Raw genomic sequence first — 15815 nt, forward strand, 5'->3', positions numbered from 1 at the left:
AAAAAGGATTTTTTTTGTGTGTGATATATATAGTTTTAAAATTTATTTATTGGGGTTATTTTTATTCTAGAAACTTTAGATATATCTATATACATTAAAAAAAATTTTTTAACATCTTTATTGAAATATAATTGCTTTACAATGGTGTGTTACTTTCTGCTTTATAACTATATACATGTTTTTTGAAGGAATCAGAAAAGAAAGAAATTCTCACTTCTCTAATTTCAGCTTCAATATAAGCTAAAACTCCAACTCCTGGGAATAACAGTTTACAGAAAAATGATTTAAAAAAATCCTTTCACTGTGCAAATATGTAGTAAATTTTCAAGGTTGTTGTATGTTTCTTTTCACTAGTTTAGGGGAAAAAAACCCCTAGAAAGTCAAGACAAGTCCTTTACCTTTAGGTCTAACACATACACACATATAATTTTAACTGTTAAATTAAATATTAGATTCACCAGCTTAACACTAAATATTTTCCATACAGCTTAGTTTATATCTCTAACTTCAAATATGAGATTCCCATACAGACATTAAGATGTTTTTTAAGTTAGTGCTTCACCCCTTTGTATCTGCCTTTGATTGGCATTTCTTCAAGGTTACAACATGCAGAATCAACCAAGAGAATTCATGTCTTATGTCATTGCCAAACATGCTCTGGCAGCCTCTACATAATTAACATATTTAACCAACCCTCATAGGTTAGTTTCAATGTGTTAACCTACCAAAATCACCAGTCTCCAACAGCCACATGAGTAAAAACTACAACCACATGAACCAAGGTTCTGGCTATAAACTCACTCTTCAAAAGTGCCACATGACACAAGAAAAATAACTCAAGCTCATCTGTAAAAACTAAAAACAAAACAAAACTCCCTACAGGATGTAAATTACCCCAAATACAAATTCTTAGGAAAACTTATGAAATGAAAAACAAAACAAATGGGAACATGTGTTTAATCCCTTCTACATTAATATCATGTATTAATATCTCTCATGGGAAATGGAGAGACGTAGGGATGTGTAATATGGTGGTGAACTTATAAAGCAACACAATACTAACTGAAACTGGGATTTTGAGATCTTCAGAAAAAGAACAGAAAATTTCTCTGATTAAGAAAAGTGATTAAGAAAATCATTTACCTTAAGGCAGAAGGCCAGACCAGACAACCTTTCAAAATCTCTTCAACAAGAAAATTTTATATGTTTATGATAATCTGCTTATTTAGAGAATGCACTGTCGTATAATTTACTGGAGAAACTCTGTGAAAATGTTCCTTATATTATTTTTACCTGAGGAGGCGCCTTTTTCAGTAACACAAGAAGAGCCTGTAATACCAGATTAGAAAATCGAGGGCCAATAGGGACATAATCTGGAAGAGAAACATTGCTATGTTTAGGGATTTGATATACATATGCACATATTCCAAACATTCTGATTTTTCTGCATAAAGAGTAAACAGAATCCTGGGGGCTGGTGGTGGTGGGATGAACTGGGAGATTGGGATTGACATATATACACCAATATGTATAAAATCGATAATCAATAAGAACCTGCTGTATAAAAATAAGATAAAATAAAATTCAAAAAAAAAAGAGTAAACACAGTCCTAAATAACAGTCATGCAACTAACAATAACAAGACAAAATATCTACAATAACTTAAATGCTTAAAATAGTACATAAGAACTCTTATCTGTAAATTTTTTTAAAAGCATCTAAATATCCATTTTGAGTTCATGTAGACATCTCTGTCTGATATTCAGAGACAGTTTTTTTTTTTTAAAGAGGAAAAAAAAATCCCCAGGAGTATTTACTAAACATTTCCAAGAAGTTACTGCAAACCATGGTAATACAGTGAGTACACAGGCAACAGAACATGATACTAGAAAATGGGTAGAGGGGGAAATGGCAAGTAATAATCATGTAAGTAAGGTACTTCAATACAACTGAAATGATGGTAAATCCACTAAGATTGGTCCACAGATGGTGAAGAACAGTGAACTTCTCAAATAACTTTCTACCTGTTAAAACTTCTACCCATCCTTCAAGATTCGACACAAATGCCACCCCCTTTGCTTTCTCTGTATGTTGCACATGCACCCTTGCCCTGTGCTTAGAGCTGCCTTCAGGCATCAGCCCTCTGAAGTCAAAAGTGATCCTCCCCTTTCTGAATATCCAGAACACATGGCACATTCTACTTTGTATTAATTTTTGCCAATGTATGTCATAATGACAGCATCTTACTACTTATTTTTCTGAAACCCTAATAATTCTAGCACAGTGGTAGGGGCTCAGCAAATGCTTACTGAATAAATGAACAAATAAGTACGGATAATAACTATTCATACAAGTGAAAATATACTCAGAGGGCACACATTCCTGACATAGTACTGTTGCTATGACCACACATCTCAATTGTGTTTAGATAAAGGACTTTACACAGAGCTATGAGTATGTGCCTAAAAGCTTTTAAAGAAATAATCCCAGAAACTGAGCTGAAGTGTATCAAAAATAGCAGACCCAAAACCCAGGTCACTAGATAAAACTATTGATTTAAGAAGACCTCATAGATATACCTGCTTTGCTTTGTAATAAACATTGCCTTAGGAAACAGGAAAATAAAGAAGTAATAGAGGACGTAACGCAAGTCTGAAAATCATGGGGAAAATGTAGGAAGAACAGTTAACGTGAAATCATTACTACACCATTATGGACCCCTTAATGAAGAAGGGGTTAGTTAACCAGGTGTTGGCAGTAGTTTCAGATATTTATTAAGTTACCAGGTAGGTTCTATTTCAATCAAGTTTATTATAGCATCCTGAGCCATTGTTACAATGCATTTATTCCAGATTTATCTATTTTTTGCAATGAAATAAAATGTGAGAGTAATAACACTGTTCTGGCATTTATTTGTAGACTACATCTTATGACCTGAGTACAGGGACTGTTTTACTCATCTTTGTATTCTGCAGGAGTGCACCTAAACATAGGAGATGTTTAATAGGTATTTTTAAAAATTACTATAGAGCACTTTTAACTTTCAGAATGTTTCTAACTTTCACAATATTATCTCATTTTTGTCTTTACGATTACTCTGTGGGATAAGGAAGGAAGAGAATACAGTCTCTTTTTCATGTGAGCAGAAACTGATGTACAAAGAGCTTACAACTTCTGCCCCAAGTGTTACAGCTAACCTGTAGATTTCACTCCAACCCTAAACCCTTCTTTCCTTAGTTCTGTCAAAGTTCACAAATGGAATCCCTGAGCTACAGGCAGCTCAGAAATAGTATACAGCAAATGTATCCATCAACGAAAATTACTAATCATTTATTATGGGCAGGGAACTCTGTGGAAGATACAAAATAATATGAGACATGGGCCCTTATAGGAAAGCAGTTTATAATGTAGTTATGGTCATAAGGCATATTTAACATGAATTCCACTGTTGACTTCAGATATAAGAGATAGTGTTATATTTCTTTATTATACAAAGAAAGGTATTTCTATTGCCCCATGGATTATAAACACCTGTATTTTTCTCTTGTAATGTGTGAGACATTAGCTGTAATGTGGCAAGGATAGTACGATGGCAAAAGTTATGACTCACCAAGCAGTCTCTCAATGTCATCCACAACCACACAACTGAGCTGGGATTTATATGCATCATCAAAGATCTAGAAGAAAGCAAAACCATTTATTATCTCACTGCCCTCCATAATTATGTCAATTTCCAAGGAGATAAAATTTAGCTAATTCTTGACCAATGCTCAAACAAAACACAGTAAAACACCCAATATTTCTGACTACACAAAACTAGAATTTAATAGAACTTCAGAACTTGAAGAGTTCTTACAATTTTTTAAAATTTATTTATTTATTTATTTTTGGCTTTGTTGGGTCTTCGTTGCTGTGTGTGGGCTTTCTCTAGTTGTGGTGAGCAGCGGCTACTCTTCGTTGAGGTGCGTGGGCTTCTCATTGCGATGACTTTTGTTGCTGTGGAGCACAGGCTCTAGGCACGCAGGCTTCAGTAGTTGTGGCTCGGGGGCTCTAGAGTGCAGTCTCAGTAGTTGTGGCACACGGGCTTAGTTGCTCCGCGGCATGTAGGATCTTCCTGGATCAGGGATAGAAACTGTGTCCCCTGCATTGGCAGGCGGATTCTTAACCACTGCCCCACCAGGGAAGCCCAAGAGTTCTTACAATTTAAAAGTGAGGAAACTGAGGCCCAAAGCAGTTAAATGACTTGCCCAAGATGCCACAGCTGGATCATGGCTGAGCAAGGGCAGGGTAATGCTGCTTTCAGCTCTAAGAGCTGGATGTGTCACACTGGGGTGTGCTGAGGAACAGCTGGAATTAATCAACTGACAAATCCATCAAGTTTATCATAATGGTCTCTCCTATCTATGTCAGAAGCAGGACTTCAGTGTTATGACTCAAGAGCTAGATGGAGCCACAGGGATGTGCAGGGTAGAACTGAATATCATTTTATTATCTGTAAGAATTGTGGCCTGTCAAACAGGAATAACACAGAAAGTAGAGAATTCTGTCAACTCAAATCAGACCACAGCAACCAAAGTGTTTACAAAAGAATTAAAGCTGGTATAAAGGATCAGATAGATCCATCTTTAGAACTAGACAAAAGATAATAGAACATTATCTTAAGATAACCAAAGAAATGCAAATTAAGCAAACAGCGAAGGAAGCTGTTATATGCTGGCAAGGATGTAGCAATTTCAAGCCAGACAGAAGAATTAATTTATGTATAAATTGAATGTACGTGCTCAAGGCCTTGAGACTAGCCTTTTTGTAAATGTTGGGCATTCCTATTCCAGTGACCATAACTGGGGCTCAGTGAATCCCACTGGTGTCATCTGTAAGAATTAATTCCTGTATCCCAGCCCAATCTGATTGATAAGTAACCTCAGTGCACCAAGATGGTAACCACACCTCTCCCAAGTTTGTTTGTAGTAGCACAATATTCCTTACTGGGTATCTTTTAACTATAGAAGATTAAGAATTAGGTATAGAAATAAAGTAAATTAAACCTCAAATATTAATCTTTTTCATACTAAGTTTAAAGACAATCTGTGAATAGTTGGTCTTTAAACTATTTGTAACAATTAACTTACCATGTTAGATTAATAGATTAGCCTTGCTAGTTCAATTTAAAATATGCAGTTGAATAATTAATTTTGATAAACTTTTATGCTGGAAGGTAAAATATAACTTTAATAGCCCTCCAAGTGGTAATGGTAATCTGAGATTCACCATAATTATATTATTAGTTTTAATTTATTACTAAGTAAATGTACTTATAGATTTACTTTGAAATTTAGAATGTTTCGTTTGTTAAACAATTGAAGTACATCATAGAGAAAATAAAATATTTTAAATGTGTAAATATTGTTTAAAATATTTAAAGAAGTTTAAGTTATAAAAGTCTCTTTTTGAACTACCTTTTACTAGACTTACAAATAGAATAAAAGTGAACTTAATTTATTTTTATTTATTTATGTATTTATTTATTTTAATTATTTGTTTTTATTTCTGGCTGTATTGGGTCTGTGTTGCTGTGCGCGGGCTTTCTCTAGTTGCAGTGAGTGGGGGGCTACTCTTCATTGCATTGCACGGGTTTCTCATTGTCATGGCTTCTCATTGCAGAGCATGGGCTCTAGGCTCGTGGGCTTCAGTAGTTGTGGCGCGCAGGCTCTAGAGCGCAGGTTCAGTAGTTGTGGCACACGGGCTTAGTTACTCCCCGTCATGTGGGATCTTCCTGGGCCAGGGATCGAGCCCGTGTCCCCTGCACTGACAGGCGGATTCTTAACCACTGCGCCACCAGGGAAGCCCCAGGGGTGGACCTTTTTAAAGTTTAAGTTTTCTTTTGTGTTGAAAAACTAAATTTTAAATTATATAATTTTAATATGTTGGATTTTAATTTTTTAGACCTCAAATTAGCTACACATGGTCTTTTATATGCTCAAAAGTCACCCTCAGAGATGCAAAAACAACAAAAACAGAAGCAAAATAATAACTCATGTTGACAATCTAGATGGTAAGTTCCTCCCCAACATACTGTGTGTGTGTATATATATATATATATATATATATATATATATATATATATATATATATATTTTGTATATTCTTTAAGGTAGGAATTGTCTTCCTCAGTATTATGTTTTCAGGGTGTGATGTCTCACTGGTGCCTAATAAATGTTTGCTGTATGCATGCGTGAAAGAATGCTTCTGTTGCTTTCCTTTGCACCATCCCCCATACCCCTCAGTCACCCTCCCACATTGTATCAAAATCTCACCTACCCTTTAATCCTTAGCTACCTGTCTCCTCACTGGACTGTGAGGTCAAAAAGAACTTTATTCATGTTATCCTCAGTACCCAGCATAGAAGAGTATTTAGTAATAATATTTGCTCAATGGATTCAATGGTTGAAACAACACAAGTTCTAATTCCATCTTGCCATAAGTCACTTGTTTCTCTTCTCCTTTGGTATAGCATTTTGTATATTGTGTATATATTAACGGATTCATTGTATTCTTCCCTATATTACACTAGATTTTAAGCCCTGTGAAGGCAAGTACTATTGTATTTATCTCTGTATCCACATCACTTCATATAATGCCTTCTCAGAAAGTAATCGATAAATATTTACTGAAAGAATACATTTAAATTTATGCATTAAATTCAAGTAGAAATACCAAGTAAGTAGTTGGAGATGTATGATTGAAGTCAGGGTAGGGACATCACCCTCAGGGCAGTGATTGCTGAAACCATGAGAGAGGCATGTGATCTTCAAGGAGAAATGGTAGAAGTAGAAGAATAAAGAGCTAAGGACTGAATCTTGGAGTGCTGTTCTATTCATTCATTCAACAAATGTTTTTGAATTCCTATTATGTGTCAAGCACTAATGAAGGCAACAGAAAGCGTAAGGAGTAAGGTCACATGTAACTACGGTAAAGCATGGCATCACGATGTTAGAGGAAACACAAGATGATGTGCTGGTACACAGCACGGGAGCTGTGCTAGTCCTTGGGGATACCCTACACATCCTGGTTCTCTTTCTGGCACATGGTAGGATTGTACTTCCTTACCCCCTCTTAAGTTAGGGATGATTATGGGGTTTGCTTCAGGTAATAAAATGTGAGTACAGAGTATATCACTTTCTGAAAGGAGCTTTAAGAGCCACTGCTTGATTCATCATACTTCCTTTATCCTGACTCGGCTATCATGGAATCGCATGTGAGATGGAGTCTCTATTACCTATTAGCTTGAGTCTCTGAGAAACTATGGCAGAGCTTCCCCTCTGAGTCATGACGGACATGTAATGTGGGCAAGAAATAAACTTTGTTGTGTTAAGCCCCTGAGATTTTCAGGGTTGTTCATTATCGCAGCATAACTTAGCCTATTGTTACTGATAAGAGCTTATGGAGTCAACGATGGTCTCCTAAATTTAGGAAGTGACATTTAACCTGAGACCTGAAGGACGAACAGTACAGTAAAAAACAGGAAAGAAAGTGTTCTAAGCAGAGTGTACTGATTATTAGGAGGCACAGAGATGAGAAAATTTAGGAGCACTGCAGAAACTAACATACAGTCAACAAGAATTAAAATGAAGAGGTGTCAGCGTCGGTGCTGTGTGTATGGGGAGTGGTGGGTGAGAGATGAAGCAGAAGAGAAATGGAAGAGACAATGGAAAAGTTTAGAAGCAGTTCCACTGTGGCTCTTTGCTCTTTTTTGAAAACTGGACCATATAGCAGCCAATGAGGTATCCTGCAAACTCAGGTGATTTTAAGAAGTCACTGAAAAAAATGCTTGGCTCTTTAAAACATTTGTTCAGAATTATACTAAGGGCTCTGATGCAAGCATATCATTCTGTCTGACAGGCTGTGATATCGTGGGGCCCAAGACATCATGGACTGGCTACTTGCATTAGTTTTACACTTTCCCTGAATCAGCCCTTCTCCCTTCTTAAAGCTTACAGAGCTTACAGGGCTACAGGAACCTTATTCAGGACTCTGCTGGGGTCTAAACTGATGATAAATTCGTATGCAGTCTCACTAACTTACCTCAGATACTGTGATTCACAAAGCATTACAAATCACTTCACAGCTGACCACATGGGTTACCTATAACATTTTAGGAGAAAAATACCTACAGCAGTCTTTAATGTAGCTTTTTTTACAGACAGCTCTTAATGTACTAATTACTACCACGGGGATAGGAGTACTCACGGCAAACTCTCTTAACAACATACTAACCATGACAAACGCTATGCAATTCCAGTTGTAATCTGACCAGTTTCAGTTAACTCTGCTTTAATTTAAATACACACACACACACCTTTCACTTCTTACACACACGTTCTTTTCCTTATGTAGTCCCGAGCGTAATATAAGGTCATCACTCTTCCCCTGAATCCATGTTTCTGCCTAGTTTCCTCAGCCTCTTCCATTCTTGGCTTCCTGGCCCAGTGCTAAATAAGGAGATACTCAGATTCCGCTGGCAAATATATGCAATTAGCTGCCAGACTAAAATCTAAGTGAGATATTTACATACTGAGCTGGGAAGTTCTACCATAACTTTAGGTAGATAAGCCCAAAAAGGAGGAGAGGTACACAAAGGAAAGATGAAAGAAAAGTAAAATTGTACAAACTGCCGCAGCTCGAATGCAACAACTAAAGTACCAAACTTGCCGTCAGTGACAGCACACAGCAAATACACAGTGCCTGCTCCAGACCAAATGCCCAAACAACATTTAGCCAGGTGGGCTGAAGCTGGGGCTAATAGTGGTATCTTATAGACTCTTTAAAAAATTAACTTAAATTCTGCTCCTTTCCTTTAGTAAGATGAAAGTATGATGCTCAAGTCTTTTCTTGCTGAAGAGGTTATCAGAAGGGGATCATAGAAGTTATCGTGCAAAGCAGGACACTTGAAAGGTGGGAGTTGTTAATAATCATGCTGGAACAACAGGTAAAAACCATGATTGCACACAGAAAATTGGAGTGTATGGTCATCCTAGTTATCAGGGAGTTTCCTGTAGAGCAGGTAAAATTAGCAGAATAGACATATTCTTAGAGTCAGGTGAGAAGTCTGAAAGAGAAGGCTAAAGAAACAGAATGGGAAGAATGGAAGAAAGGAAAAATGTGGAAAAGAGTGTCAACAGTCAACAGGGAAAAAATGAGAGGTCTATTCTAGAAGATGAAGAACGTCTCTAGAAAACCGAGTTCCATAGTCTACCTCTAGCTGTGGACATAATGAGGTTGTCATCATTAAACTCTGGTGCCTCCGCTCTTGCGTGCAAAGGCAGGTGTAGTGGGTCGTGAGAGACAGCGTGGAATGTGTGGGGCCTGGGACTGCAGCAAGGGCATGCTGGAGGCCGTGTGAGAGAAGGTGTGGGGCTCCTGCTGCCAAGGGTTTAGGGGCAGGTCTGTTATGGTCCTCAAGGACACAGCAAGCTCTCAAGGCACAGAGCCTGCTCCTGGAATCTTCAGACAAGCTGGGAGCCACCTGTGTGCAGGGGAGGGGCAGCAGCTGCAGACGCTGGAGTCCACACGAATACAAATGGGAACACGCCAGCATTAGCTCCATGTTAATCCCAGCCTTTCAGAGTCACAAACCACAGCAAAGCGGGTTCTCAGTAGACTCTGTCCTCCATTTTCCACAACCTCTTTAGCGCTCTGAGGTACGCGAAGCCAAATGTTCAGGTTCTTTGGGGGCTGAAAGAGCTCATCTCAGTTCTGAAGTGCCTGGCATCAAGTACCTAGTTAGTAGAAATCTGATGACAGTAGGAATTTGACAACTTAGAAAATCCCTAAAGTAGTAAATCTGTCAGCAATTAGTTGAAAGAATACTCTCATCATATTTGGTAACACATAAAAATGTAAATGAGCAAATTCAAATTGGTGCTATCAGTAATAATCTCTAGTTTCTAAAAATAACTTGGGAGCAGACCAAGCAAACATTAGTTGTCTTCTAATGAAACTGCCTCAGGAAGTGGACCTAAACTTTTGGCAAAGCACTCAAGCTTCCTGGAATGACCTTAAAATCCCTTATTTATCCCTGCTTTTCAGGAAAAATTCTTAAATTTTCACATGACATGAGCGACAGAGTGGGGTATTTTTTTTTTTTTTTTTTTTTTTTTGCGGTACGCGGGCCTCTCACTGCTGTGGCCTCTCCCGCTGCGGAGCGCAGGCTCCGGACGCGCAGGCTCCGGACGCGCAGGCTCAGCGGCCATGGCTCACAGGCCCAGCCGCTCCGCGGCACGCGGGATCCTCCCAGACCGGGGCACGAACCCGTGTCCCCTGCATCGGCAGGCGGACTCTCAACCACTGCGCCACCAGGGAAGCCCCAGAGTGGGGTATTTTTAATAATATAAAAAGTCACAAGATCCGAAAGTTAAATTCCACCATAGAGCTACACCACCTTCCTTTGTGTGCCGAACAGATACAAACGTCAAAAGACAGAGTGTATTAAACAAAAACAACAAGTGCTCGTCCCCCAGCAGTACAGGGACCTGTAGTCACTTCCGGGGTGTCCACATCTCTCAGTTAATGCATGCACAATCTTCAACAAATCAGCTACATGATATATTAGGATGTTAACCAAAAACATCCAAATTCTGTTGCTTAGTAACTGCTGTCAAAAGATCCAATTTCCAGCTCTGCTCTTTGTATGGACTAAACCATGAAAAGAGGAGGATTAGGCACCATGATTCTGTTCTGTGCAGACTACAATTTGCAGTGGGATTTACAGGAGGATATTCAAAGAAGATTATTTCTTTCTTGCAAAGCTAGTGGAAAGGAAAATTTCTTCCATTAATTTTCAGTCCTTTTAAAAACAAGACTATATTATGCTATTAATGGGTATAGTTTTATAAACCACTAATTTTCTACTTAATATTGTTCAAACAATGTAGTCACATCGGATTGTTCTATTTCACCTCTGTACAGATTGTATACTCAGAAAGCACCAACATTAGGTAATTAGTTAAAATCAAATTCTACTGCTTTGTTTTTTTGTTCATTTAATGCCATTAATAGAACTAGTAAAATAGGTTTTTTTAAAGTATAGATGCAAAAATGGATAAAGGAATTAAAATTTTTAAACAGAATAAAGTTGAGGAAACAAAAATAAAATGGGGGAGAAGAGAAAGATCTGTGAACACTTCAAATATCTTAATGGAACACATAGTATCCCCCCCAGAATGTAATGATAATACTTCAGACTTTGCTAGTATTGAGGAGTTTATCTATGGAGAAAGGATTTATTAAGCAGATTAAGGGAAGTACAAGGTGAATTTTAAATTAATTGAGAATAAACTACTTTCATATATTTTAGCACCATCTGTATGTGAATAAGAATACCTTAGTTGCAATTAAATCTTACTCATTAAAGCAAGCCTAATGGCCCTCTCTACTAACAAAAACTCATCTCTTGGTTTAAGTAATAAAATGGTATATAAAGATATTCCATGACTTAAGTATTCAGACCACCTCTCTTTAAGAAAAATTAATGTGTTATAATATTTCTGAGTTTCACAAACTATTGCCATTGCAAAACATTTTGAAAAATCTTTAAAACTGAGCATCTAGTCGTTAAAATGTAGGTGAATAAATGATTTTAATGTCAATCTTTTACCTATCAAATTTGCAAAAAAATATATATATTTTTTAACATCTTTATTGGAGTATAATTGCTTTACAATGTTATGTTAGTTTCTGCAAAAAATATTTTAACAACATCAAGTTCGGGCAAGAGCCCAAGGAAACTGACATTCTTATATGATGGGGCTGCAAGTGAAAATTAGCACAACTTTCTTAAGAGGTGGGCTTTATAAACGTTAGTATTTTAACATAAGTTTTAATAGCAATACTTATTAAAAATTTGAAAACCATTAATATTTTTACCTTAGCAATCTCAATTCTGAGAATTTATCCTAAAGAAATAACCAGAAATGTAATGTGCAATAATAATGATAAGTAAAAACAACCACTATACTTTATTGAGCACATATTATATCCCAAGGCACTATGTGATACCGTACATAAATCACCATCTCATTTAATTCTCATAACAACCCAATGAGGCAGCTATTAATATTATCTTCATTTGGTAGATGAGAAAACAGAGGCTTATATGTTAAGTGAATATAAGAGCTGGTAAGAGCAGTGGAGCTGGGGTTCAAATTCAGGTCTATTTGAAACCTAAGTCCAAATTCTCAGCCAGTAAATCAGGATGCTACTCTCAGAAAAATGTAATAAGAAAATGGGGGCAGTGATTGGGAGTTCTACAGAATATTGTTTATAACTGTGAAAAAACCTGGAAACAACATAAATGTTCAACAAAAAAGCAATGTTTAAATGGATATTATACAGCTATTAATTTAACATAATATTGAGATACATTTTAATGACAATGAAAAAATTTCATATTAAGTGAAAGAACCAGGTTTAAAACAGTATGTCCAACGTGATCCCCAATATATGTGTGTGTGTATGTGTATATGAGGAGAAGAAAATAGAAGGACAAATAAGGACTTTATTTTCTTCTGTATCCTTTTCTGCATTTTCTAAATTATTTTTGAAATTGGGAAAAGCTACATTTTGGGGGTGGGAGGGAAGCACTTAAAAGGAAAGAAATGTCTTCTCCCTAATGATAAAGAATTATAAATTATTTGTGCTTTGAAAAAAAAAATCTTCTTTCCATCTTCACACTAAAAAAAAAGAAGGGAAGAGAACAATGGTGGGAGGGAGACTAGAACTACTAAAGAATGGCATTAGTATTTCATTTTCAAAAGCAAACTGGAAGATGTAGCACCTTTAGATGGGTTTGAGCCCTCAGGCTTTTGTCAATCTATCATCAGGCAACAATGTGAAAACTATTTGCAGGGAAAGATTTTGCAGTATTTCTAACATATTTCTAAGACACCTATGCTTCATTCTTTTCTCTGTTCTGTTCTTTAGTCACAAGGAATAATATTTTTCCCCAAGGAAAACCCAAAAAGTCTTAATATGAATCTATTATACTGCTGAAGCAGAATATTTTTGTATCTTTAAGGGTACAAGGATGATCCAGACAGTGAATCATGAATCCAAACCATTTCAAGTAAGCTTGTATAGACACTTGTTTTTATACACCTTAGCCTTCTACTCATCTGAAACCCTACCTTGAAAGGCTTCAACAATTTAAAGATTAAATCATAAGTTATTAAGCCATTAATTTAACCATTTAAGCCTCTAAAATCAGCACATATTACCTTGCCCCTCAAGTCAATTTGCAAGAGATTGAAATAATAAAAATGATAATATCTCACACTTGCAAAGCAGCTTTGATGTGCAGGAGCCTAAAATACTTTATAGAAAAAACCAGGACCATCCACCCACATCTCAGAGTACATGTGAGGTAGAAGCTGGCAGCTGGTGGAAAGCAGTGGAGTAATTTACCATATGCACAGAAGACGACTACTTTGAACAAGTATAAGGAATAGATGGAGTTAGGAAAATACAAATAGAATCAGCTGTTCAATTAAATGCTAAGTTCAATGGCCACCAATTCCAAGGGCTATTTAAATTTTCAACGAAAGCAGTTTAAAGGTTCCCTTTAAAGGGAAAAAGACCAAAAAATAAAGAAAAGCAACCCCTACCTACATTAGGGAGGTTACTGGTCCTAGTGATCCTGTCCAGATTTTCCTGGGAAGGATAGATACTACGGGTCTCACCTCAGACACAGAATAAACAGACTATGATATTTAAGTTCTTGTATCTGGCAACATTTCCCTGGCTTTCACACTCAACTTCAAAGACCTTATGCAGAATATTTACCTTGACGTTTTGGTGTGCAGGCCTGGAATCTTGTTCCAACCTCTGCCTCCTTTATCCATTTCAAGCAAGCTACACAAATGATTTTCTGCTACCTGCACGAACATGAGACTAACTTCTCAAACTTGTATTTTTTTGGAGTCTGCTTTTGAAAGAATGTATTTTCCTCTTCAATCATTCTATCCTACATCTTTATAAAGTGAGGGCCTAAGAACAAGGTAAAAGAACATCTGAGCTGTCTTTACTAGGCAGCAATCCCATTCTCAAGATTCTTTCCCCTCATTCTGATTTTCTCACATCTCTTTTGCGGTACGCGGGCCTCTCACTGTTGTGGCCTCTCCTGTTGTGGAGCACAGGCTCCAGAAACGCAGGCTTAGCGGCCATGGCTCACGGGCCCAGACGCTCCGCGGCACGTGGGATCTTCCCAGACCAGGGCACGAACCCGTGTCCCCTGCATCGGCAGGCGGGCTCTCAACCACTGAGCCACCAGGGAAGCCCCTCACATCTCTTTAACTTACAGTAAGTTCTTATCTATAAAAGATCAAGCATGAAAAAAAGGATTTAAGTAAAATAAATACTTCAACTAAATATATAAAAAATAATCTTTCTTCAATGTCTGGGAGTATGCAAAATAAGAATATCAATGAAAATCAAATGAGGTGAAACAGCCATTAAGAGTGTTCAGCATTGATTTTTGTTGTTTTTGATTTCTGTTTTTAATGAGCAACTGCCTACTATCCTAAATGCCTTACATGGTACTTGCTTGAATGGAAGAGCAATGAACCAGATGATCTTAGAGTTCTTTCAGTGCTAGGATTCTATTCTATGTTGTTCTAACTTTCACCAGTGGTTCAAAGCAGCTGTATTAAGAAGGTGACAAATGGCACTTGGAGAAAGGCAAAAAGACAAGGACCGCACTAAGTCTGCCAAGCAGACTGATTACTATCTAATATACCACCATCTTTCTGTAGGGGTTTTGAGAATATCTTTCCAATGATACACCTCTGTTCTTTCCCAAACTATACAGTCAATTTAATTGACCCTAGTCTGACTTTATACGTTGATGAAAGAACTTAAAAAATCCTAAATGAATTTGCTCCACTCTACTCAAACACTCTTAACTGTGATCTTTCAAGTCAAGTCAATACAAACTTAAGAAATGAAAATTAATCATAATACACACTAAACAAAGCATAATTTGGAAGATCAGGATACTCTAATAAAAATGCATTACAGGGCTTCCCTGGTGGTGCAGTGGTTGAGAATCTGCCTGATAATGCAGGGGACACGGGTTCGAGCCCTGGTCTGGGAGGATCCCACATGACGCGGAGCAGGTAGGCCCATGAGCCACAACTACTGAGCCTGGGCGTCTGGAGCCTGTGCTCCGCAACAAGAGAGGCCGCGATAGTGAGAGGCCCGTGCACCACGATGAAGAGTGGCCCCAGCTTGCCACAACTAGAGAAAGCCCTTGCACAGAAACTAAGACCCAACACAGCAAAAATAAATAAAAATTAATTAATAAACTCCTACCCCCAACATCTTAAAAAAAAAAAAAGCATTACAAAGTTAAATACTATGTCTAAAACAGTTGCTGTTTCCCACCAAATTCTGCTGATAGTTTAATTCTACTTGAGAAGAACATAACTGCCATGGCATATATATATATATATATACACACAAGGATAGATATATATGTACATGTGTACGTACACATGCACATGCGCGTGCACACACATCTAAGAGATAGGAAATTAAAATGAAAGTAAAAATCTTGATACCTTCTTCATGGCCTGACACTTGGCTGTCTCAGAAAAGCCAATCATCTTATCAGGAGAACAGATCTTGATGAAGGGGAAGTTGGATTCCTCTGCGATCTTTGCAGCCAAAGCAGTCTTCCCACTGTGAGGAGGACCTGCATAACAATACGAGCAAGTCAGGGGAAAAAAGCCAACCTAAGCAAAGAGGAATAAAACAAGTTTAAA

The 15815-nt window shown here is 37.4% G+C and overlaps 1 protein-coding gene across 1 annotated transcript in view; it reads right to left on the minus strand.

Moving 5' to 3' along the window:
• Positions 1-15815, minus strand: part of NSF (N-ethylmaleimide sensitive factor, vesicle fusing ATPase) — a gene marked incomplete at both ends in the record, with an annotated part of 138281 nt that overhangs the window by 24481 nt on the left and 97985 nt on the right. The window contains 3 exons of the mRNA XM_079726222.1: positions 1294-1373; positions 3611-3677; positions 15612-15745. Of these exons, the coding sequence (XP_079582348.1) occupies positions 1294-1373; positions 3611-3677; positions 15612-15745 (281 nt within the window). The remainder of the gene's footprint in view (positions 1-1293; positions 1374-3610; positions 3678-15611; positions 15746-15815) is intronic.

This window comes from Hyperoodon ampullatus, assembly GCF_949752795.1.
Source record: "Hyperoodon ampullatus genome assembly, chromosome: 19".
NCBI classification, from domain to species: Eukaryota; Metazoa; Chordata; class Mammalia; order Artiodactyla; family Ziphiidae; genus Hyperoodon; species Hyperoodon ampullatus.